The sequence below is a fragment of the Balaenoptera physalus genome, assembly GCF_965194825.1.
Source record: "Balaenoptera physalus genome assembly, chromosome: 11".
NCBI classification, from domain to species: Eukaryota; Metazoa; Chordata; class Mammalia; order Artiodactyla; family Balaenopteridae; genus Balaenoptera; species Balaenoptera physalus.
This window is the reverse complement of record NC_138896.1, coordinates 65,332,618-65,355,622: the sequence shown is the minus strand read 5'-3', so window position 1 is coordinate 65,355,622 and position 23,005 is coordinate 65,332,618. Positions and strand designations below refer to the sequence as shown.

General features: G+C 47.4%; 1 protein-coding gene across 1 annotated transcript in view; it reads left to right on the top strand.

Moving 5' to 3' along the window:
• Positions 1 to 20,262, top strand: part of LOC309638718 (uncharacterized protein) — a gene marked incomplete at its 5' end in the record, with an annotated part of 62,029 nt that extends 41,767 nt beyond the window's left edge. Inside the window, one exon of the mRNA XM_082415016.1 lies at positions 20,070 to 20,262. Coding sequence (XP_082271142.1) covers positions 20,070 to 20,136 — 67 coding nt within the window. The 3' untranslated portion in view covers positions 20,137 to 20,262. The remainder of the gene's footprint in view (positions 1 to 20,069) is intronic.
• Positions 20,263 to 23,005: the final 2,743 nt, after the last annotated feature.

Genomic DNA, 23,005 nt, shown 5'->3' with positions numbered 1-23,005 from the left:
ACCATGTGATTCTAGACTAATAAGAACAGGATGAATCTTGCTTTATTATGAACTTATCATGGAAAAGCAAGTGAAAAGTAAAGATTTTAAGCAGCTTACAGAATGTTTCCTAAAATACCGAAGTTAAAATATTTGTGCTAGATTTCTTCTGGGAAATGAAAACGCTTTTCTGAAAATGATCTATGAATTGACTTTACCTTAGAATATTAAGGGTATGCCTGCCAATGCAAGGGACACGGGTTCGAGCCCTGGTCTGGGAAGATCCCACATGCCGCGGAGCAACTAAGCCCGTGAGCCACAACTACTGAGCCTGCGCGTCTGGAGCCTGTGCTCCGCAACAAGAGAGGCCGCGATAGTGAGAGGCCCGCGCACCGCGATGAAGAGTGGCCCCCGCTTGCCACAACTAGAGAAAGCCCTCGCACAGAAACGAAGACCCAACACAGCCAAAAATATAAATTAATTAATACATTTAAAAAAAAAACTGGAATATTAAGGATATATTTTCAATGGGTTAAATAGCCACATTTTTTTTCAGTAGTTACATTGGGTAAAGGCCGTTCGCTTTGATATTGTTTTGAGTCTAATCAGAGGTCTCAAAATTGTGGAAATTCTAGAATAGGTTTTAAAATACATGTCTTTCTGCAGATCTGAATCGGTAGTGCTGGTTTATACTGAGTATTCCTGACCTCCAGGCCATGAAGCTCTCATGTCAAAGCGCATGGTTTCCTTTAACTCATTGAGCATGTCAGGGTGAACTTGCAGCCGAGAGGATGTCTGCCATGGTGGATTATGTGCCTCTGGACAAAGGCCAAGCTCTTTTTAGCATGGGGTACAAGACCAGGGCCACCTTAGTGTACAATTACATAGATTACAGTGTGAGTAGTAGCCCCCGGAGCTGTGTGCTGAAGCGGCCTGCATCTGCCCTCGCCTCTCCACCTTTACCCCCCAAATCTTAAATTCCTCCCATGTTGAACTTTTCTACGGTTTTCTTGTGCCTTCTGCCAAAAATGCCTTCCCGGCCCTTCCAACTAAACTGACAAACAACTCCCAAACCTTGTTATAAACAACACCAATATATTTACACACTGCACCCCAAATAATTTAAAAATTGGCTACAGTCATACCACTACCATCAACAAACCTACTATATAAAATTCAAGATTTACTTTTTGCAGTTCTTTTTGACCCTTAGAGAATGTATCTCACTGAGTACATGCAAGAGTATTGTATGCACTAGTGACATTGATTGATGCTTTCTTTTTTTTTCTTTTTTGATTGATGCTTTCTTTTCTTCTGAGTGCTAAGGTTGCTAAGGGTGTTATTGTTCGCTCTCTGGTTATGTTCATTTCTTTCTGTTTACATTCAGTGTTAGAGTCTCCATCTTCATTGGCTTAACTAAATTCTTAGATTATGTAAAACATTAACATGATCCAAAGTCCCAAGTGTAGGAAAAGCTCTACCCAAAGGTGGCTCATTACCTTCTTAATCTTTCACCCTTTTCCTACCCACCCCCAAAGGTAATCCATTTTCCATTGTTAGTTTATTCCTTATTTCTTTTTGTAAAAATAAATAGCTACTTATGTGTGAATATTTTATTTCCCTTTTTCCTTGTAGAGAAAGTAGCAACCTTTTCTTTTTCACTTAGCAGTATATTCCAGAGACTGTTCTAGAATCAGTTTACGGAGATCTTCCTGATATATTCTTTTGTTTACTGCGGTGTAGTATTCCATTGTTTGGTATAAACTCCTATATGTAAACATTGAGGTTGCTTCCAGTATTTTACTCTTACAATTAATTTGTGTCATAATGAATAACTTTGTTTTATTTTTAAAAATATTTTCCTGTGTTTTACATATATATTGTTCAGTTTACTTCTGAGTATTATATTTTGTTGTCGTATTTGGCGTTTCATCTTCCATTGCATCTTCTAACTGGTTATTGATGAAGGCTGTTGATTATTGTGCACATTGTTACATAGTCGCGGAGGTATTAGAGTAGTATAGATATAACTTTGTTGCCAACCTTATTGAGAATGCTGCTGGCGTTTCCTTGTGGAGTAAGGTGTTGCTATTCATGAGTGAGGTTAGTCTCTAGTTTACATTTTTTTGTGCTGTATTTATCTGGTTTAGGTGTCAGTGGTTTTTTTAAGATTTATTATTTATTTATTTTTTTAAATTTTATTTTTGTTCATTTATTTTTGGCTGCGTTGGGTCTTCATTGCTGTGTGCGGCCTTTCTCTAGATGCAGCGAGCTGGGGCTACTCTTTGTTGCAGTGCGCGGGCTTCTCATTGTGGGGGCTTCTCATTGCGGTGGCTTCTCTTGCTGTGGAATACGGGCTCTAGGCGTGCAGGCTTCAGTAGTTGTGGTACGCGGGCTCAGTCGTTGTGGCTCGTGGGCTCTAGAGCGCAGGCTCAGTAGTTGTGGCGCACGGGCTTAGTTGCTCCGCGGCATGTGGGATCTTCCTGGACCAGGGCCCGAACCTGTGTCCCCTGCATTAGCAGGTGGATTCTTAACCACTGCGCCACCAGGGAAGTCCCTATTTATTTATTTTTATTTTATTTATTTTTGGCTCAGGTCTTAGTTGCGGCACACAGGCTCTTCATTGTGGCACGTGGGATCTTTCATTGCAGCACGCTGGCTCTTTGTTGTGGTGCACGGGCTTCTCTCTAGTTGTGGTGTGTGGGTTTTCTCTTCTCTAGTTGTGGCGCACAGGCTCCAGGGCCTGTGGGGTCTGTAGTTTGTGGCACGCGGGCTCTAGTTGAGGCGCGCGAGCTCAGTAGTTGTGGCGTGCAGTCTTAGTTGCCCCGCGGCATGTGGGGTCTTAGTTCCCTAACCAGGGATCGAACCCAACCTGCATTGGAAAGCGGATTCTTTATCACTGTACCACCAGGGAAGTCCCTAGGTGTCGGTGTTATATGTGCTTCATAAAAAGAAATGGATTTCTTTTTCATTTCCTTTGCTCTGGAACAATTTAAGTATAATTGGGATTATCTAGTCTTTGAAGGTCTAACAGATCTCCTGAGATTCTGATTGTAAATTGAACAGTAGAATTTGTTGGAGAAAATTCTCATGATGTGAAGTTTAAGGATTTCTTAAAAAATTTTTATGTTGGGTTATATGTCACAATTGTAAGTATAAACAATAAGCTAATCAGAACTCTATCTATAACCAATCCCCTTTCCAGAGATTCTTTTTAACTGGAATTTTGCAAATGACATTGACATATAAAAGAAGATCTGCCAAGATTGGAATCATTCTGTATTAGTGGAAGCAAAGCTATTCCAGAACGTTGCCCCCTTTTTTTCCTATAGAACAAGCTAATAGAGGCCAGGTGGATAACACAAAGGGATGAGATCAACTGGGTACCAGGTACTAGGGAGTGGTGGGGACTTTGGCACATTGGAGGGCAGCTGCTTTCTAGGTCCTGACCAAGTGTTACTTGTCAGCAAAATCTCACGAATGTGAGCCTCAAGTTGCCAGATCTCCACATTTATCAAGAGGGGCTGAGAAATCCAGACTTTTGTGTGTGAAAACTTATGATTTTTAAGACTTGGCAGTTAGTCCAAAAATTAAAAACACAGTGTAGGCAAAGCATAACACAGTTGTAAAAATGTGACCCCATCAGTTCCCCTGAGGCCACGTGGGTGGTGTTGTTTTAAAGCTATGAGCAAGCTGTCTCAGCTGGGTCTGCTGTTCAACTTTAAGTTGTGAGGAGGAGCTGTGAGGTGTGTTAGACCCACCAAGGCTGTGCAGAGATGCTGCTTGCTCTGTTCTGGAAATAGATGGAGAGAGAAAGAGATCGCTTGGCTTGCTAAATAAAGCTGCATGTGGGGATTGGTCCCTCTGAGCAAGTTCATCAGCGGTCAGATGTGGTGCCTCTGTGGGGCCTCCCGCAGTTGGCACCCTCGGGAGTGGTGTCGGGTGGGGACTGGTGAGGCGCCAGCCCTCTTTTGCTTGGGGATGACTCAGTCCTCCCTGCCCCCTTCCCCCCGGGCCCCCCGCCATCCAGTTCCTAGCTGGTGTGTTTCCTCCTTTCACTTCCTGTCTTGCTATTGCCTTATTGCATTGTGCTTAACCATAGTCCCTCACCCTAGTGAGATCCTGCCATCCCACGAAGCTCTGTGACTGAAGGCCCAGCTGTCAGCGTTCACTCAACGTTTGCGTGGCTGTTTTGACGAGTTTCCTAGTAACGGCCCTGTTAATTTCAGTCAGAAAGACTAATGGAGTGCCTTTTTCTGGGGGGAAAATGTGCTTCCTTCAGCCCATTGGTGGCTCTGATCTCTGACCTCACTGCTTCCTGGGATATTCTTATATAGAGACTTCTGGCTTCTGCTGTCAGTACCACGCATTCCTAATTATTTGTGCTACTTCATGAGTAATTCCAAGGTCTGCTTTGGATTACTTACTGAAAGTGGATGATAAAAATTGAGCTAAGATTTCCCATTCCTTTCTTGTAATTTCCAGACGCCTGCATTAGTGCTTTGTAGAGAATTTGTTCTTTGCCATCAAGCTGGTTTAAGTCTAGAATCTAACTTTGAATGTGGACCAAGTGGAACCCACTTGCTTCTCGGGGGATTATTTAGAATTAATAAAATCAGGAACGGGACACTTTTTTTACTACGCATGTGCCTGAAGTATGAATTGTTAGCTCAAGGAACTTTTATGTGCTACAGTTTGTCTAGAGAATTAGGAATTTAAGGGCTTTATTGATTACGGTTAAGCACTTTTAGTGAAAAGAACAATATTTGTAGCTAAGTAGCTGTGTCCAAGCTGAGATGTTTCTTCTCACTTGATCCTACAGTGAAGTCAGTATACAGTGACAACTTCTGTTTCCATAGCTGCGGAATCTGTTTTCAAAAACACAAGGCTATGATTTCACTGTAGGTTCAGTGCACATTGAGAAGCTCATATGGAAATGGAAATGAAGCTTTCTTCAAAACACAATTTAAGGACTTCCCTGGTGGCGCAGTGGTTAAGAATCCGCCTGCCAATGCAGGGGACACGGGTTCGAGTCCTGGTCCGGGAAGATCCCACATGCCGCAGAGCAACTAAGCCCGTGCGCCACAACTACTGAGGCTGCGCTCTAGAGCCTGCGAGCCACAACTACTGAGCCTACGTGCTACAACTGCTAAAGCCAGCGCGCCTAGAGCCTGTGCTCTGCAACAAGAGAAGTCACCGCAATGAGAAGCCCGCACGCTGCAACAAAGAGTAGCCCCCGTTCGCCACAACTAGAGAAAAGCCCGCGCGCAGGAACAAAGACCCAACGCAGCCAAAAATAAAATTAATTAATTAAAAAAACAACACAATTTAAAACAAAAACTTCCTGTCTTCCTTTGATGCTTAAATGACATCCCCCCCTTTTCAAGTTTTGCGGGTTAATTTCAGAAGTTGACCATGAAATGATCCTGGTTGATGGTACTTCTGTCACTCTGGAAGCCCCTCAATCATTTCCTTCTCATTTCCTAATATGACAGATGACTCAGTGGAAATCCATTGTACTTTATGTCACCACAGTTATCGTGGTGACTAGCCTATCGTGTAGTTGTGGTTAAGACAGAACAGTTGGGTTGGTTGTGTTCAGTAGGTTTGAGCATAAAGGGTGAATCATTTAATTCATTCTACACTCGACTTTTACTATGTTCCAGGCACTGGGGACACAACAGTGGACAAAACAGACAGGAGTAAGTCTTTATTTTACTCAGTTTCTGCCAGTACTATAGGAGGCATGGAATTTAAATTATGTGTGCTTGAACTTTTTTTTTTTTTGACTTTTATTTATTTATTTATTTATGGCTGTGTTGGGTCTTCGTTTCTGTGCGAGGGCTTTCTCTAGTTGCGGCAAGTGGGGGCCACTCTTCATCGCGGTGCGTGGGCCTCTCATTATCGCGGCCTCTCTTGTTGTGGAGCACAGGCTCCAGACGCGCAGGCTCAGTAATTGTGGCTCACGGGCCTAGTTGCTCCGCGGCATGTGGGATCTTCCCAGACCAGGGCTCGAACCCATGTCCCCTGCATTGGCAGGCAGATTCTTAACCACTGCGCCACCAGGGAAGCCCCTGCTTGAACTTTTTATAAAGCCTGATTGTAGGAAAGTGCCTGTTGAAATAGGGCCCCCATTTCCCCAGAAGGTTAACCCCCGCTTCTGGGGAGTTTTCTCAGAGGTCTGAGCAGAGGTGTGATTTATTGAGCATTTACTAAGGGCTTAGAGGACATTTGACTTTATTATCTCCTTTAATCCCCATGAGAGCCCTACATCATTAGGTACTATTGTTATTTCCCATCTTATAGACGAGAAAACTGAGGCTTGTAGAAGTTAAACTGACCTGCCCAACATCTCATAGTGACTAATAGTGACTGTGTCTTTCTGTCCCCAGAGGGGTTAAACTTGTAGTGGACGTGCTTTTAGGAAATGCATTTGTACCTCTGTGGCCGTGGTGAGGAAATGTGCTCATATCCAGGCTGTTTAAACGTGTGGGCTGGTAGGACGGTGCAGCGGTGCTGAAGCATGGAGAGGGGAGGGCTCGATTGTCGTGCTGGAGGACAGCCAAGGACCTAATAAGGAGGGGTAACAGGACTGTTGGGTGTAGTTCTGTGGATGGGAAAAGGATGCCTGCGGAGATGAAATTCTACTGGAAATACTCTTCAATTATATTTGTATGTGTCTCATTTTTACTAAAACAGAGGCACTATATTCTATACCCTGTTTTGTGACCTGCCTTTTTCCGACTCAGCCTATCCCGAGTACCTTTTCTTGGCGTCCATGGGTTTCTCTGCAGCATCATTAGAAATGGGACGTGTACAGACCTGTTATATGGATGGACCGTGTTTTATTTCATTGAAATCCGTATTATTAGACATTTTTTATTTTCCCGTGTTTCACTGTGATGCAGTGCTGGAAGAGGAAAGTTCAATCTCTGTGCACCGTTATGATTTTTCCTTAGGAAATAATTGTAGAAGTGGAACTGCTATTTTTTTCTTTTCTTTTCTTTTTTTTTTTTTAAATAAATTTATTTATTTATTTATTTATGGCTGCGTTGGGTCTTGGTTGCTGGACGCTGGCTTTTCTCTAGTTGCAGGGAGCAGGGCCTACTCTTCCTTGTGGTGCACGGGCTTCTCATTGCGGTGGCTTCTCTTGTTGCGGAGCACAGGGTCTAGGCGTGTGGGCTTCAGTAGTTGTGGCTTGCCGGCTCTAGAGCACAGGCTCAGTAGCTGTGGTACATGGGCCTAGTTGCTTCGTGGCATGTGGGATCTTCCCGGACCAGGGCTCGAACCCGTGTCGCCTGCATTGGCAGGTGGATTCTTAACCACTGAGCCACCAGGAAGCCCCAAGTGGAACTGCTTTTGATGCATACTCCTGGGTGTGAGCGACCTCCTTACCCACACGGTCAGAGGCACAGGTTATAACTAGGGGGAAAAGGTGTGCATGTGGGATAGATAACAAGAGAGTATCTCATACTTGTTTTCATTTTCATTTCTCTGATTACTTGTGATTTTTCTCCTGAAAACTATTAATTGAATTTTCTCTCATAATGATTCCTACATGAGTATTTTTATTGGGGAGGTTAACATTTTTCAGTGTAAAATGTTCTTCATGGTTTCTTTGAAAGCATTTGTCTTGAAATTGACATTCTCTTATCATCTTAAAGTTTTCTTTTTCATGTAGGATTGCTCTTTTTTATGTCCCAACTGGTTTTGAAAAATTTTAGATCTACATAAATGGTAAGAGTAGAATACCGTGAACTAAGTTGATGTTGTCATTATGCATTTATTGGCGCGTTTGCCATGTGCTGAGGCATTAAACACATTTGGGTTCAACACCGGCCCCACCTCTAGGTTCTTGGGACCGTGGGGAGTTGCCTCCAGCCCCAGTTTCCCCATCGGCAACTGGAGGAGGGCCATGACGCAGGCCTGCAGGCTGCTCTGAGTTTTAGGTCAGCGTTCCCTGGGGTAATGCACCCGGGCCTGGCCCAGCTCATGGTCACTGCAGTAATCCAGAAGCATTCGTGTTCTTTTCCTTGTTGGAGTCATTATGCTTTTTTAAAAGCAAGACTCCACCCGGGGAGTAAGTGCAGTAAAAGCCGGGACCCAAGAAGGGATCCCGTACAGAGAACTGTTCTCTTCCCCTCTCTTCCTCTCTCACCCTTGCCCCGCATTCCTGGGCCTCTGCTTATTATATTACCTTTATCCTTGAGCGTGACAGCTCCACAGCCACTGTTCTGGCTGGGTGAGGTTTATCACTAACAGGCCTCATGTACTTGCCTTCCCCGTGGATCCCGACTCTCTCTCTCCCCCCATTTCTTGCTCCCCAGAGACCCCACCCCCCTTCGAAGTGACAGCACATGCAGTGTGGGCTGCAGGGCTTCCTCATTTAAGACATCTGAGTCTTCTCAGGGAAAGTTTTCCTCTTCAGAGCAACCGCTTTCCAGCCTGGAGTGGCAGAGATTTCCAACAAGCCACCCCACAGGGATTTGGGATGAGCTTTCCACTCCTGCTACCCTGCCCGGCTTTGGCCAGCCTCTGGGGTTCCTCCCTGGACCTGGGAATGTGGAGAGGAGGCTGGTGCAGATCCGGGTTTTCTGATGGGGGTTCGAATTGGGGCGGGGAGCATACGGGCCAGGATGCTCCACCAAGAGCCCCCTCCAGCCTGCCTGCCACCTGCCAGGCTGGCCTTACACTCTCTGGCTGGCAGAATGAAATGTCCAGAGGCCGCTATTTGTCCCGACTTGGTTTGGGAGCGCAGAGCGGCTCTGTCGGCCTGGTGTGCTGGGGAGGCTTGTCTGCAGAGGACCGTGCTGTAGTTACGGGTCCTACACTGGCTTGTGCTACACAATGCTCCCTGAATGTCTTGTTCAGCTTTTAGGGTCTCTGAGGTCTGCGCTGGGCTTGGGCCAGCTGCTCTCACTGAACTCGCTTCGTGCTGCAAGACACGTGAAGGTTCCATTGGGGATGGAAGAGGAGAGGCAGGCTGTCAGTGAGGCTCTGCAGCTCAGCCTCACAGCGTGGTCTCCTTTCCCTGGAGAGGGAGCTATTTATGGCACGTTATAAATCTGCTGCTGCCAGCCGGAGAGACAGGGACTGTTACGTAAGGCTGTCAGAGCGCGCTGCCTTTTTATTCTCCTTTCTTCCTTGTTCTGGGAGAGGGCGCTGGGCTTACAGAAGGCAGCGTGGCTGGGCACTTCTGTGCTCTGGGTTGTAACAGAATTATCTTTGGAAACCGGGGAATTTGGTCACATGACAGTTTTCATTCAGTGAGACCTGATCAATGAAATGGATTTGTCCTTACTTCGTAGGCATCTGCAGGGGGCAGTGCCTTGTATTGGTGGGTTTGCTTCTGTCCTCAGCACAGTTTAGAAAGAGAAGGCTGAGTTATGGGACTAAGCTGGGTCAGAGACATTTTTCTCCACTTGACTTGAGTGATGGAAATTTTCTTTGAGTGATTCTTGATTTAAAAAAAAAAAATCGGAGGGATTCACCTTCAGAGCTAGAGAACAGTATGGCCTGAAGAATGGCATTTATTTCACACGTGTGTGTTGGTGTACGTGGGTGCTTGTGTGTGCCTGGGCATGAGAGCGTGGGAGAGAGAGAGAGAGCGAGGGAGGAAAGACGCATGTGAGGGCACCGCACACGTCTCGGGCGCACATGATGGGAGCACTGACGCACCTGTCCGGTGTCCGGTCAGGGGCACGTGATGGGTGCACGTGATGGGGGCCGTGCACGTGATGGGCGCCACGCACGTGATGGGCACATCTATCAGGTGTCCAGGTCAGGCAGACGTGACAGACACAAGTGAGAGGCGCAGGTGTTGGGCATATGTGCTGGGCACACCCGCGCAACCCCCATTCTGTGCTCAAGTTCTTCCCTTCAATCATGCCTAGTGGAAACCTTGACAGTATCTGCCTTAGTCTCCAGCTGTCCTGTCCTCTCCTTTTTTAGGGACCCTCAGGCGTGCTCATAGGACTTCACAGAGGGCCCCGATAGCCGTCCTGGAGACCATATGGCATCTCCTTTCCTGTGCCTTTGGTTACCGCATGTGGCTCCGACTTTCTGGCTGTAGTTGCTGATATCAGCTCCTCCAAGTATTCTTCCTCATTCTGTGGGTGGTCACACATGCCCCCTCCCAAGATGCTCCTTCCTTTTGCAGCATGGTATAGCAGTAGTTGAAATTTTTTTTTTTTTTTTTTTTTTTAATGAAAGCTTCTTTCTTTCTTTCTTTCTTTTTGGCTGTGTTGGGCCTTCGTTTCTGTGCGAGGACTTTCTCTAGTTGCGGCGGGCGGGGACCACTCTACATCGCGGTGCGCGGGCCTCTCACTGTCGCGGCCTCTCTTGTTGCAGAGCACAGGCTCCAGACGCGCAGGCTTAGTAGTTGTGGCTCACGGGCCCAGCTGCTCCGCGGCATGTGGGATCTTCCCAGACCAGGGCTCGAACTCATGTCCCCTGCATTGGCAGGCAGATTCTCAACCACTGCGCCACCAGGGAAGCCCTGAAATTTTTGAGTAAATAAGAAATGCTTCCAGTCCTGCTTCTGCCATTATCTGAGAGAAAACTTTGAGCAAGTCGCTTAACCTTTCCCCACCTCGCAGAATGAGAACGGTTCTACCAAGCTATGGCATAGGTTTGTTTTACGGGACAAATGGCGTTACGCGTGTGAAAGCCCACAGAGAGCAGCATCGTCCTGTAGGGCCAGTGGCTGCTTCTTGGCGGCCCTGCGCTTTCTCCCACCTGACACCGTTGCTGCAAAACTGCAGCTCATCTCCTTCTCCTCCAGCTGTTCAACTCTTACATGATGTTTTCTACTCCTTAGCCCCTTGTCCCGTTGGCCAGAAAAGTCAGATGAAGTGGGGAGTGATATGATGGAGAAGTAGGGGAGGAGCAGACCCGCACAGTCGCCCGTCAGCTGTCCGCCAGCCCAACATGGCCCTGGGGGTCAGACCCCCATCTTTGGGCTGTTTGGGGTGTGCGTATTTCTTATACAGGCTTGAGTGGTCTCAGTGGGGTCTTCGCTTTGAGTTCTTTGCCTCTGTTATGGCAAGAGCATTGTTTTGAGAGACAGTGGCTAGATGCAGGAGAATGATCGTTGGTCAAGGACCCCATGAAATATCTGATTCTCCACTGGACTTCGAACAACTTTAAGCACATAAGCACAATACACTCAGAACTGTAATACAGCAACATCTTTGGAGCCATTCAAGTCTAGGTTCACATCCTGGGCGAGTAATTTAATCTCTCTGAGCCTGTTTTCTCTCCTGTAAAAAGCAGATACGGATATTACTTTATAGGTTGTGATCCTTAAACGAGATCATGCATGTAAATAAGCAAGCCCAGTGCCAGACCTGTAGCTCATTTTGCAAGGAGTGCTGGGGCTCTCTGCACTTTCAAAAAGCACATGTTCGCCTTATCACCATGTAAGCAGGCAGCCGTTTGCTCGGAGAAGTAGTTGTAAGATAGCATCAAAGCAAATAGCCCTGGCCAGAGAGGGGGAAACCCTGGTGCCAGTCATGCCTTAAGTCAAGATCCTTTGCGAGCGAGTCGGCCTCAAGCAGGTACCAAGGTTCCGGGGTGTTCATCGTGATTTCAAATGGCTCTTTTCCTTTAGGACTATCCACAGCCTGCAAGTTCCTTGGCCTCATGTGACTATTCCTAAGATGGAAACAATGTGGTGAAAAAGTGCCTCCATTGCATGTCCAGGTGCTAAATGCTTGTGACCCCTAAGGCAGGTCTCCAGACTTTTGATTCGGTCTCAGGCCTGCCGTCCTAGGCCTGGCAGGCCATTTCCTTTCATTGTGTCTGCTTCTTCCGGCAGCTTGTCAGCCGTTGGTGGTACCCACATTTTATAGATGAGACGTCTTGGAACCTGACCCGGGACTGCAGTCAGTAGGGGGTGGCTGGGCTGGGACTAAACCCAGTCCTGTGTGGTACCCATCGTTGGGTCTAAGTCATCTTGCTCTGGGGCTGAAAGGGCCTGGGAGGCTGTGGGCTGACTGTGGTCTGCCTTCTCACTAGGCTTGGGGCTAGTGGGGGCTTCTAACGCATACTGTGCCTTTAGAACCGAAGACCCTTGTGGGCGGCAAGATTCTGAAGTTGTTCTCTCAAGACTCCTGTACCCTGGTTAGTCAGTCAAGTAATGATCTAGGTACTGCTATGAGGGGACTTTGCAGATTGAATTAAGGCTGTTGGTCACATGACTTTAAGATAGGGAGATTGTCCTGGCTTATCTGAAGTGTAATCACACGAGCCCTTAAAAACAGAAAAGGAGAGAAGAGGAGACTAGAAAGATGCAGCAGAAGGAGAAGATAGAGTGTGTGAAGGATTCGACATGTCTTTGCTGGCTCTGAGATGTAGGGGTCGCATGCAGGGACTGGAGAGAGGCCTCTAGGAGCCCATGGAAAGCAGGAGAAGGAACACGGGCAGCCTCTAGGAACAAAGACCAGCCCCTGGCTGACAGCCAGCATGGAAGTATGGTCTTCAGTCCTGCAACCACAAGTAACTGATTTCTGCCAACAACCTGGATAAACCTGGATACGGGATTTTCCCCGGAGCTCCAGGAAGGAGCGCAGCCCTGCTGACGCCTCGGCTGGAGCCCGGCGAGGCTCGTGTCAGACTGCTAACCTATAGGACTGTGACTTGAAAAATGACTATTTCAAGCCACTAAATTTGTGGCAGTTTGTCACAATAGCAATAGAGGGCTGATACGATCCTGGAGAACAGTTTGTCCCTTTTTGAAAACTTTTGCTGCACTGGGACCTGTTTGTTCAGTATTGCTGAACTGTGACAGTAAGTCAGTCCCCCAGACACATTGGCTGCCTCTGCCCCCAGACATAAACCTTGAAAGCTCAGGCACCTGGCTGACCACGGAGGGGGTCACCCAACACGGGCTTCTCCTTGTCACCTGTTGGGCCGCCAACCCCGAAGCTCTGTTCTGGTTTTCTCCTGACAACCTCTGAGTTTGTCCTGGAGGAAGCTCCTCCTTTAGCCCTTGGGAAACAGGTGATCTGTGTTCACAAAGGGCAGCTCTGTCTGCACAGTATCACTTGGCTCTCCTGCCAGAAGTTGCCTACATGTGGGTGGCAGAGGGTTCATGCTAATAGCACTGGGGCAGTGGGGGAAGGGCTGAGTAGGACACAGAAGCCCTCCTGCAGCTCCACCTGCCTGCACTTGGGGTTCCTGGCATGGCTTATCTGCAAGGCCACTGGCTTTTCGATGCTTATTCGGTCTCTTCTTTGTTCAGATGAGGTGGCTGAGGCCCAGAGGAGCGACACCATCCCCTCAGTGTCACACAGCTCCACGGAGTTTTTGCTCAGGTTCTGAGCCACAAAAATCCCATGCTGGAGAGGAAGGAAATCGTGCACACATGTATTCTGTCAGCAGCAAACTGGGTTAGGCTTGAGCAGCTTGGTCAGTACTCTTTGACAGCCTAGGGGCTGGAATCTTTTTTTTTTTTTTTTTTTTTAGAAGTAAGGGCTTTATTTATTAATTAATTAATTTATTTTTGGCTGTGTTGGGTCTTCGTTTCTGTGCGAGGGATTTCTCTAGTTGCGGCAGGCGGGGGCCACTCTTCATCGCGGTGCGTGGGCCTCTCACTATCACGGCCTCTCTTGTTGCGGAGCACAGGCTCCAGTTGCGCAGGCTCAGTAGTTGTGGCTCACGGGCCTAGTTGCTCCATGGCATGTGGGATCTTCCCAGACCAGGGCTCGAACCCGTGTCCCCTGCATTGGCAGGCAGATTCTCAACCACTGCACCACCAGGGAAGCCCAGGGACTGGAATCTTGATCACCAGTCGAGGAGAAGAGTGAGGCACTGGACCTGGGCCAAGGGCCCCAGGCGAGAGGCAGGAGATCCCTCTCAGCTCAAATGCAAAACAGGCTGCCTCCTTGTGTACTTTTTCCTGCTTCTTTTCCTGGCACCTCTTTTGCTGAAAATTTGACCAGGTTGCAGAATTTCTCACTCCTCTGCAAAGAAAAATCTCTCCTTCCCAAAGGCTCCCCAAGCAGAATCGAGTAAGACAGAGGCGCTTTCATCTCTCAGGGCCGTGCACTCTCACTTTGCTTAAGCCTCGTTTGTTCCCTCTGCCTGAAAGAAGCCTTTTGCTTGGTGTGCCAGGGTTGGCCAGAGCCAGAGAGCATCCAGGGCTGTGGCTGCTTTGTTCCTGAACCCCGTGTGAAGCCTCGCAAATGCCTGTGTGCATTAGAGTGAGGGGCAGTAACCAGGTGCCGAGGAGTTCCCATCACTTAGTTCAGACCTGGATTCCCCCTCTTGCTGGCTCTGTGACCTTTGGAAAGTTACTGAACCTCTCTGAGCATTCTTGTCCTCAGCTGTAAAATGGAACTGGTAACAGTACTCAGCTAAGAGGGAGGTGACCCAGCGGCAGGCAGTAGAAGTTAGGGGTTCCAAAGCACTTGACATAGTATCTGGAGCACACCGTAAGTCTCAGCAAAAGTTGATATTGTTAAGATTTTACAGTTGTGCACTGCCTTATAGAATACTGGTGTGGGAAATTGTGAAAATTTAGGAACATGCAAGGGTCACATCTCTTAGACAGTAAATGAATCATTTTGAGGGGGAGGTGACCACTTTGAGAGTGTGTGAACTTGGAGGGTTGCTGTGTGCTTAGCGCTCTGCTGGGTACTTTATTTGCATCTGTGTCCGTAATCAGTTTAACAGTCCGAGAGGTGTGGGTATTATTACCTCAGAGAGGAGGAAACTGAGGCTGGAGACCTACAGGGACTCATCTCTCTCCTCTTCACCCCAAATGATGTTTTGGGGTCGCTGGGGCCATGTGCCAGGTGGCCTCTCCTGCAGTGGATGCTTGCCTCCTCTGTGAGTCTGATCAGATGCCTGGCTCTGTTTATTTCTGATCCTTGAGCTGTTGGAGATCCTGAGTTAGCAGCAGAAAAAAATGCATTATGAATAAAAACACTGATAAACAGTTGTCCTAGGAAATTGAGTCCTTACGGTGTCCTTCTCAGCACCACTCAGCACTCCACGGTCCCTGGGTCTCCTCAGAGGGTACCTGCTGTGACTCTTTCTTCTAGAAACTGGGCGAGGGACTTGCAACCCAGATTTTGAGTGGTCTATAAATGAGGCTTCCTGATTCCTGAATTATTGTATGCGGATGATCTTACACGTTTAATCGTGACATCACATTTGGTACATGTTGATCTGTATTGGAAAGGATGAAGTGAGGTTCATTTGAAGCCATTCTGAAGGGCCCATGGGAGGTGGTCTGCATCCCTGGAACACCTCAGGAGTGTTTCAGAAAGTTTCCCCATTGATTTCTGTGAATCTTCAGGGTTAGCTATGTGTAATTTGGGAGTTTTGACCCTTTGGTTCCTGTATGGATCATAGAACTACAGCTTCGTAGCTTCAGGAAATCCTCAAAGTCATTTGGACCAAACCCCTTGTTTCATTCATTATTATTTATTCTGCAGATATTTACTCAGTAACTAACAGGTGCCAGGGCCAGCCCATGCTTTCAAGGAGCTCACAGCCTGTGGGAGAGATGAGTCCTGGACAGGGGGTGATGAAGGTATGGAGGTTTGCCAAATACAGAGAAGCTTTCCCCAAAGTCTATTCCATGAAATAAATGCCATGGGACCAGGTATCCTGTGGCAAAAGGTTTCATGATATAATAGGTTTGGAAATGTTGGCATATGAATATTGGCGGAGAGTCCAGAAAGGTGCCTGATTCCGAGAATCTGGAAATTATACTTTCAATGGTAATGATTATTTTGAGAATGTGACATGTACCTGGCATGGATGTAAGTGCCTTATGTGGATAATCTTATTTTATAAAATCCAGTGATTTGGGCGGGCCATAATTTATAAACTGTTTTTGTATTGATAGAAATTTAGATTATTTCCCACTAGATTTTCATGGGCTAAAGATTGATCTTTTTACTTCAAGAAGGGTTTCTCAGTACAGTGGAATATTATCCAGCCTTTAAAAAGGAATGAAATTCTGACTCGCTGCAGCATGGATGAACCTTGAGGACATTATGCTAAGTGAAATAAGCCAGTCACTAAAAGACAAATACAGTAGGATCCCTCTTATAGGAGGCACTTAGAGTAGTGAGTTCATAGAGATACAGATAGACAGCATACTGATGGCTGCCCCGGGCTGGCAGGAGAGGAAATGGGGAATTATTGGTTAACGGATACAGTTTCATTTCTGCAAGATGCAAAGTGTTCTGGAGATGGGTTGTACAACAATGTGAATGTACTTAACACTCCTGAGCTTAAAGATGGTTAAGATGGTACATTTTATGTTATGTGTTTGTTTTTAACCACAATAAAACAAAAATACTGTTTTGACAAAAAAGTCATACGGTGAGAATTAAAATTCACAAATCATGGGATATGATGGACCTCAAGTTGGTATGCATGTGAATGCTGAATATACACATCTGTGTGCTGAATTATTTTTTATTTTTTTATTTTTTCATGTTCATTGGCCTTTTGTTTCTCTTCTTTTGTGAATTCCTATTCATGTCTAGTCCATTTTCCAATTAGGGTATCTATTGTTTTTCTTATTGATTTGTGAGAGCACTTCATAGAATTTTTTTTTTTTAAAGATTGATTGATTGATTGATTGATTGATTGCTATGTTGGGTCTTCGTTTCTGTGCTAGGGCTCTCCCTAGTTGCGGCGAGCGGGGTCCACTCTTCATCGCGGTGCGCGGGCCTCTCACTATCGCGGTCTCTCCGGTTGCGGAGCACAGGCTCCAGACGCGCAGGCTCAGTAGTTGTGGCTCACGGGCCTAGTTGCTCCGCGGCATGTGGGATCTTCCCAGACCAGGGCTCGAACCCGTGTCCCCTGCATTAGCAGGCAGATTCTCAACTACTGCGCCACCAGGGAAGCCCCTGTGTGCTGAATTATTTTAAGTGGGGTTTGAGATGAAAAAAAATCAACTGGAGTAGTTCTGTTCTACTTTAAAAAAAAAAAAAGAGGGCTTCTCAAGCTTTTGAAGGCTTTGCCAGTTGCTGCCCATAAAAAGTGGACTTTGGACTTGAATGTGGTTGCTTGAGTTCCCTTTGAGGCTTGAGTGAGCACGGGCTGGTGTCTCCAAAATTTGTTTTTTTGAGAAAATGTTTGCACTTACTTGAACTATTTGGCTATAACAACATGTTTCTGAGTTAGTGTGTGACAGCTGTAAGTTGAAGCAAAGGTACTAGGAGGAGGGACAGTAGTGATTTGGGGCTGATTTAGGCCAACTCCCTCATTTTATAGAAGATGAAAGCAAAAGTTGTAAAATCCATGATTGAAGTTCTCTTTAAGAAATCTTTATGTTTTTGACCCTTTGTTTTAAAAACCAGATTGATTGGTGGGGACAGATGGTTACTAGACTTATGGTGATCATTTCATAATGTATGCAAATGTCAAATCACTATGTAGTACACCTGAAACTAACAGAATATGTCAACTATATTTCAATTAAAAAAAAAACCTATTGATTTCAGGGGGGCAATGGCATTTTGCGAAGGGAGAAACTATTTCATACTTCTGTGTAAGGATCATATAGACTGCGTCGAAGTACAGATTAAAGAAAATTTGAATGAGGGTTCAATCCATTAATGAGTTTTCAAAACCTTTTAGAGCCCATGTTCATTACCTACCATTTCTCTGTGCAGAGCATCCTTCCACGCTGATGAATTCATACCTGCTCTGAGACTTCCTTTTTGCAGCTGCAGAGTTCACGTCTCTGTGGCTGCACCGTAATTGGCTCCATCCTCTCTGTTACGTGCTAGCTTGTTCTTAGCCTTTCACTGTGATAAGCACCCTTGGTCTGTGCATCCCCGGGCCAAAAAGCCACATGCATTTAGCCAAGCTGTCCTTCTGAATTTATTACCCCTCTCTCAACTATAAGTTTCTTAAAAGTCTTATCAAATTGAGCATTGTTATAGTTTTTAAATCTTTGTCAGTCTGATAAAGAGATTTTTTTGGATCACAATTAAGGGTCCTGAAAATGTTTGGTGTGTGTGTTTGTATACTTCTTTTTTTGGGGGGGAGGGGAGAGAATCTTCATATCCTTTGCCCATTTTTCTTCTTCTAGGCTTCAGGTTTGTGAATAACATGTATTAATTTTAAGTGTCCCTGGTTTAATTTCACTGCTGTGCCTACTTCAGCTTGTCTTTCCCACCTCTGAGTTCTTTTTGTCCATCTACTTATTAGTGATAGCTCACAAGGTGTGGTCCGAGTACTTGCAGCTCCTTGGGAAGAGTGGGATCGTTATGTCTTTAAATATCTCAGAGTGCCCTATAACAATAGATTAATTGGTTCCCTTCTGGAAGGTCTTCTAGTCTACCCCCTCAGGCCTCTGCTGCCCAGAATATCTTAGGAGTTCTTCTGGAGAATTCCAGGCTTTTTCTTACTAGGCAGCTTCTCCGTTTGTCTGTACTTGAATCACTGAGGAGATGTTGTCAATACAATCCTGTTTTTCTCTCTGGTTCCCTGTCACTTTTCACCAGGGATGTACAGGCTCCCATACCTCTTCCCACTTTATATCTGTGTGTTCATTTTAGTGACGGCAGGGAGTTTATCACCATTTACAATAGGAACTCTTGGTGTATTTTGGTAAATAACTTCGTATTGAGGGCTGTAGTTTCCCTTCATCACTGACTACACCATGTCGAGTAAATCTGTTAACTTTCCTCTTTTCTCTCTTTTTTTCTTATTAAAAAAAAAAAATGAACTGTAAATATATCATTACTAGAACAATAATTCTCAAACTTTCTTGGTCCCAGGAAAATGATTGAGGATCCCAAAGAGGTTTTGTTCATGTGTGTCACCTTGATTTACATATATTGTATTAGAAATCAAAGCAGAAAAATTTAAACCACAGGGACTCAGAAGTACACATGGCCTTCGTTAACCTTCAGAGCAAAGGCATCATCACACATCATGGAAGTCTCTGGAGAGCTCCATCGTACCATCTATGAGAGAATGAGAGTGAAAGTACCTTAGAAAATCATTTTGACCTTGCAGACCGGTTAAACTTGTCTCAGGGAACCCCAGGGGTTCTCAGGCCACACTTTGAGAACTGTCGTGCTAAAGAATGTTTCTCAGGCTTTCTGTCTTGTTCATGATGGTCATGTTTGGCATTTTTTCTGGGTATATGTGTGCATACCCACAGTATGTGGTATGTGGAGGTGGGCTGGGAGGAAAGAGGCTGTGGCTGAATTGAAAGTTAATGTCTAAGGCAGTAGCGCTCTCCTGAAATGTGTGGAGACATCTCTTGCATGTAGGTTCACTGTTACTGGAACCAAGTGGGGTTCTCAGTAGCCTTTGCCATGCACCATCCCTTTTCTAGCAGGTATTTTTTTAGGCCCATCCAGATTTTACGTGGGGGTGTGGACCCTGGGTCAGGCTGATGTTGCTGCAATGGCCTCTAGAGAGAGTGACCTGCTAATCCCCAGAGCCTTAACCTGCTGCCCTTGGATCCCCGAGAGCCTATGAATGGGCTGATTTTCCTGAACCTGCGTGTGTTTTTTTGGCATAAGGTCTGCAGTTTGCATCATATTCTTAAAGGAGTCTTCTAGTTTCATGCCGTAGCTTAAGGTTGGGGCATGCCTTAAAGTTCTTGGAGAGTTGAGAATGTACGGTGGTTGGAAAGGGTTTAAGAGAGATATCACATCTTACATAATTCAGTATACAAAAAAAAGATGCCTTCTTTTTAGAGGGATGCATGTCTTCCCCAGGATGCTCGTGCATATCTTCCCACACTCCACGTGGCTGCCAGGTGACCTGGGTATGCTCGTTTCAGGGTAGGTGTCATCATTTTAGCTGTGGTCCAGTCTGTTGATTTGCTTAGAGCTGCTTCAAGACAGGTTTCAGTTAGTAAATGAAGCCACACACTCTGTATTTTGTTCTATACCGGTACCTGATTGGTTGAATGGAACTTCACTTGCAATTCTTTTATCGAAACTGAAGAATTCAATTGGAAGTACCTTGGCTTGAAGGAAACAGAATTTACAGTCTGATCCCACATCATCTCGGGGTCCTTATTTTCTGAAGATTCTGTTCTTTTTTTTTCAGAGACTCTTAAGTCACTGAGCTCCTCTCTCTGGATTGTCCCGTAGATTCCCCGTGAGGAGCCGCTGCTGGTGTGCCAGACCTCCTGGGGGCCGTCTGCCCGACTGCCCCTGACTCCGGCAGCGGGGTCCCCGATGGCAGTGGGCGCCTCCCCGTGAAACCTGCCAAGCTGGACGCCACAGCTCTGAACGACGACACTTTGGCCAACTCCGTGCCCCCTTCGGAGGCGTCCAACCATGCAGTCCTAGCCTGCAGCCGGGGCATCCCTGAGGAACACTATGTAAGCGAGGCTGTGGAAGATGCTCCCGGCTGCAGAGGGTACCGGGATGCCTGCACCATCACTGGTAAGGGCGCCTCTCCCCGCCAGGGACGGTGGGGGAGTCAGTGAGGACCAGGGAAGGGTGGGGTGGGGGAGTCAGTGAGGACCGGGGAAGGGTGGGGCCGTAGAAGTGGGTCCCGGGGGAGGGATTTGGAGAGTGGGGAGAGACTACCAAAGTGCAAAGAGTCTGAGCTTTGGGATCATGAGACTGGCCATCCGGAACTGACCTGTCTGAGATGAAGACAGCACCTCATAGAACTGTCGTGAAGGTTAAAGACGGGATCACTGAACCTTGAGCAGCGTCCCTGGCCCGGAGCGGGGCTCAGTGTGGTTTGGCCCCTTGCCCCTCTCTCTGAGGCTCAGTTTCTTCGGACATAAGATAGGTGTAATGGAAATAACATGCCGTGATGCTGTGGGCTGCAGCAGTGGGGAGCTCCCTGCAGCGCCCTTCGTACACTGTCAAGTTTTGCACAGACAAAAACTTTGTCAAGTTTTGTCAGTCATGCCTTCCCAGTGTCTTGAGAACAGGGCACTCACCCCCCCACCCCCCCCCACCCCGCCCTGCGCACTGGCAACATCTGCTATTCAGGCACATTGTAGCGGAGCTCTCGCTTGTGTCCTTCCTCAAGGGATCATTGAGACAACTGCCTGGAGCCAGCACAGGAGGGGGCTCTGAGTGGGAATGGTGCGGGATGGTGTGTGGAACAGCAGTGAGGGGCATAATGATAAATCCAGTTGCGTTCGTATCGAAGTTTTTGCCCAGTTCTCGTCTTGTCTGCATTGTTTGCTTTCATACTGCTGTTTGAAATAACGCCCAATGACAGTTTAAAAGGTGCAGATTTGCTTCCAGTAGCTTTTCCCTGTTCTCTCTCCAGTTAGGCATTGAGGGCCCCCAGCCCCACCCCATGTCAAGAGCTTCCTGGGTGTGAGGGCCGTGGAGGTGCCGGGATCCCAGCCGAATGCCTGGGAGCTGAACCCCTGAGCTCCCGGTTGCACCAGGGGCCTCCCCTCCACTTGTGCACTAAATCCTACCGCTGCTTGCCTGTCCCCTGAAGGACACGCTTCCGGCCCCCGCCCTCTCTCTACTACACCATCCGTTTCTCCTTGCTCCTGGATCTTTCCTGTTAGCACAAAAGCATGCTATCATCTCTCCCTTCTTAAAAAGAATCCTTCTTTGCTCTGCTTTCCCTGCAGCTAGCGTCTGTGTCTCTGCTCTTCGGTTTGCTCTGTTTTTTCTCCTGTTTTTCTCCTGTGTCCACCGCGAGCAGGCTTGTGACCCCACCGTGCCCCCAGTGCTGATGGCCTCGTTCGGTTCAGGGGTCCATCCTTAGCCTTTTCAGCAGGAGTTGACACTGCCGACCACCCCCTTCTCCTGGAAATACAGTCCTCCCTTGGCTTTGGGTCCCGACCTTGCTAGCTGCTCCCCTCTGGGAACCTTGGGGGCCCCGGGGCTCAGCCCTTCACTGTCTCGAGTGCCCCTCGCCCTAAGTGATCTCACGCGGGCTCCGGGATTTAGAATCTGCTTCTACACTAAGCACTCTCCAGTTCCTGTCCTCAGACTGGACCTTTGCCCCGAAGGCCAGATGTGTCGGTCTGACTCCACATAACAACACTTTCACTTGGACGCCTGATGGGCATCTCTGACTAACTTGGCCAGAAATGAACTCCTGATTTCCCCCTCCACCTGCTTTCTTTGCGGCCTTTCTAAATGGTACTTACATCCTTCCAGTTGCCCAGGCCAGAAGCCTTGGAAGCATTCATGACCTCTGTATTTCTTTCAGACCCTGGTTTGCTGGGAGGTCTGTTGACTCTTTGTTCCCAGTGTGTCCAGAGTTTGACTGGTTCTCACCAGCCCCACAGTGACTACCCTGGTCTAAGCCGCCCTCATCTCACGCCCGGATCATTGCAGTGGGCTCCTCACTGGGCCTCGTTTCCCTCCTTGCCTCTGTGCATCCAATCTCTGCCCAGCCAAAGGAGTGGCTTTTTAAATACAACGTCAGGTGGTTTAACTCTTGTGCTCCAAACCTCCAGCGGGCTCCCTTCTGACCGTGGCCTCAGTGACAGGGCTCCCGGTGCCCCTTTGACCTATCTCCTCTTCACTCACTCCATTCCAGACACACCGGCCTCCTCACTAATTCTTGGGTACACCCGGAACATCCCACCTCAGGGCCTTTGTTCTTGCTGCTGCTCAGCACCTGGATCGCCTTAACCCCAGATGTCCTCCTGATTCCTTCTTTACTTTCTCCAAATGGCATTTCCTTAGAGGCCTTTTGTGACTCCCCTGCATAGAGGGTGGTCCACACCCACCTTCCCCATCTCCCTTACCTGCTTTAGCTGTCTCCCCATACTTAGCCGTGAGTACTACATGTTTGTGTTTCGTTGACCAAACTTGCAGTAGAATAGAAACTCGCTGGGCTTCCCTGGTGGCGCAGTGGTTGAGAGTCTGCCTGCCAATGCAGGGGACACGGGTTCGAGCCCTGGTCTGGGAAGATCCCACATGCCGCGGAGCAACTGGGCCCGTGAGCCACAACTACTGAGCCTGCGCGTCTGGAGCCTGTGCTCCGCTACAAGGGAGGCCGCGACAGTGAGAGGCCTGCGCACCGCGATGAAGAGTGGCCCCCGCTCACCGCAACTAGAGAAAGCCCTCGTACAGAAACGAAGACC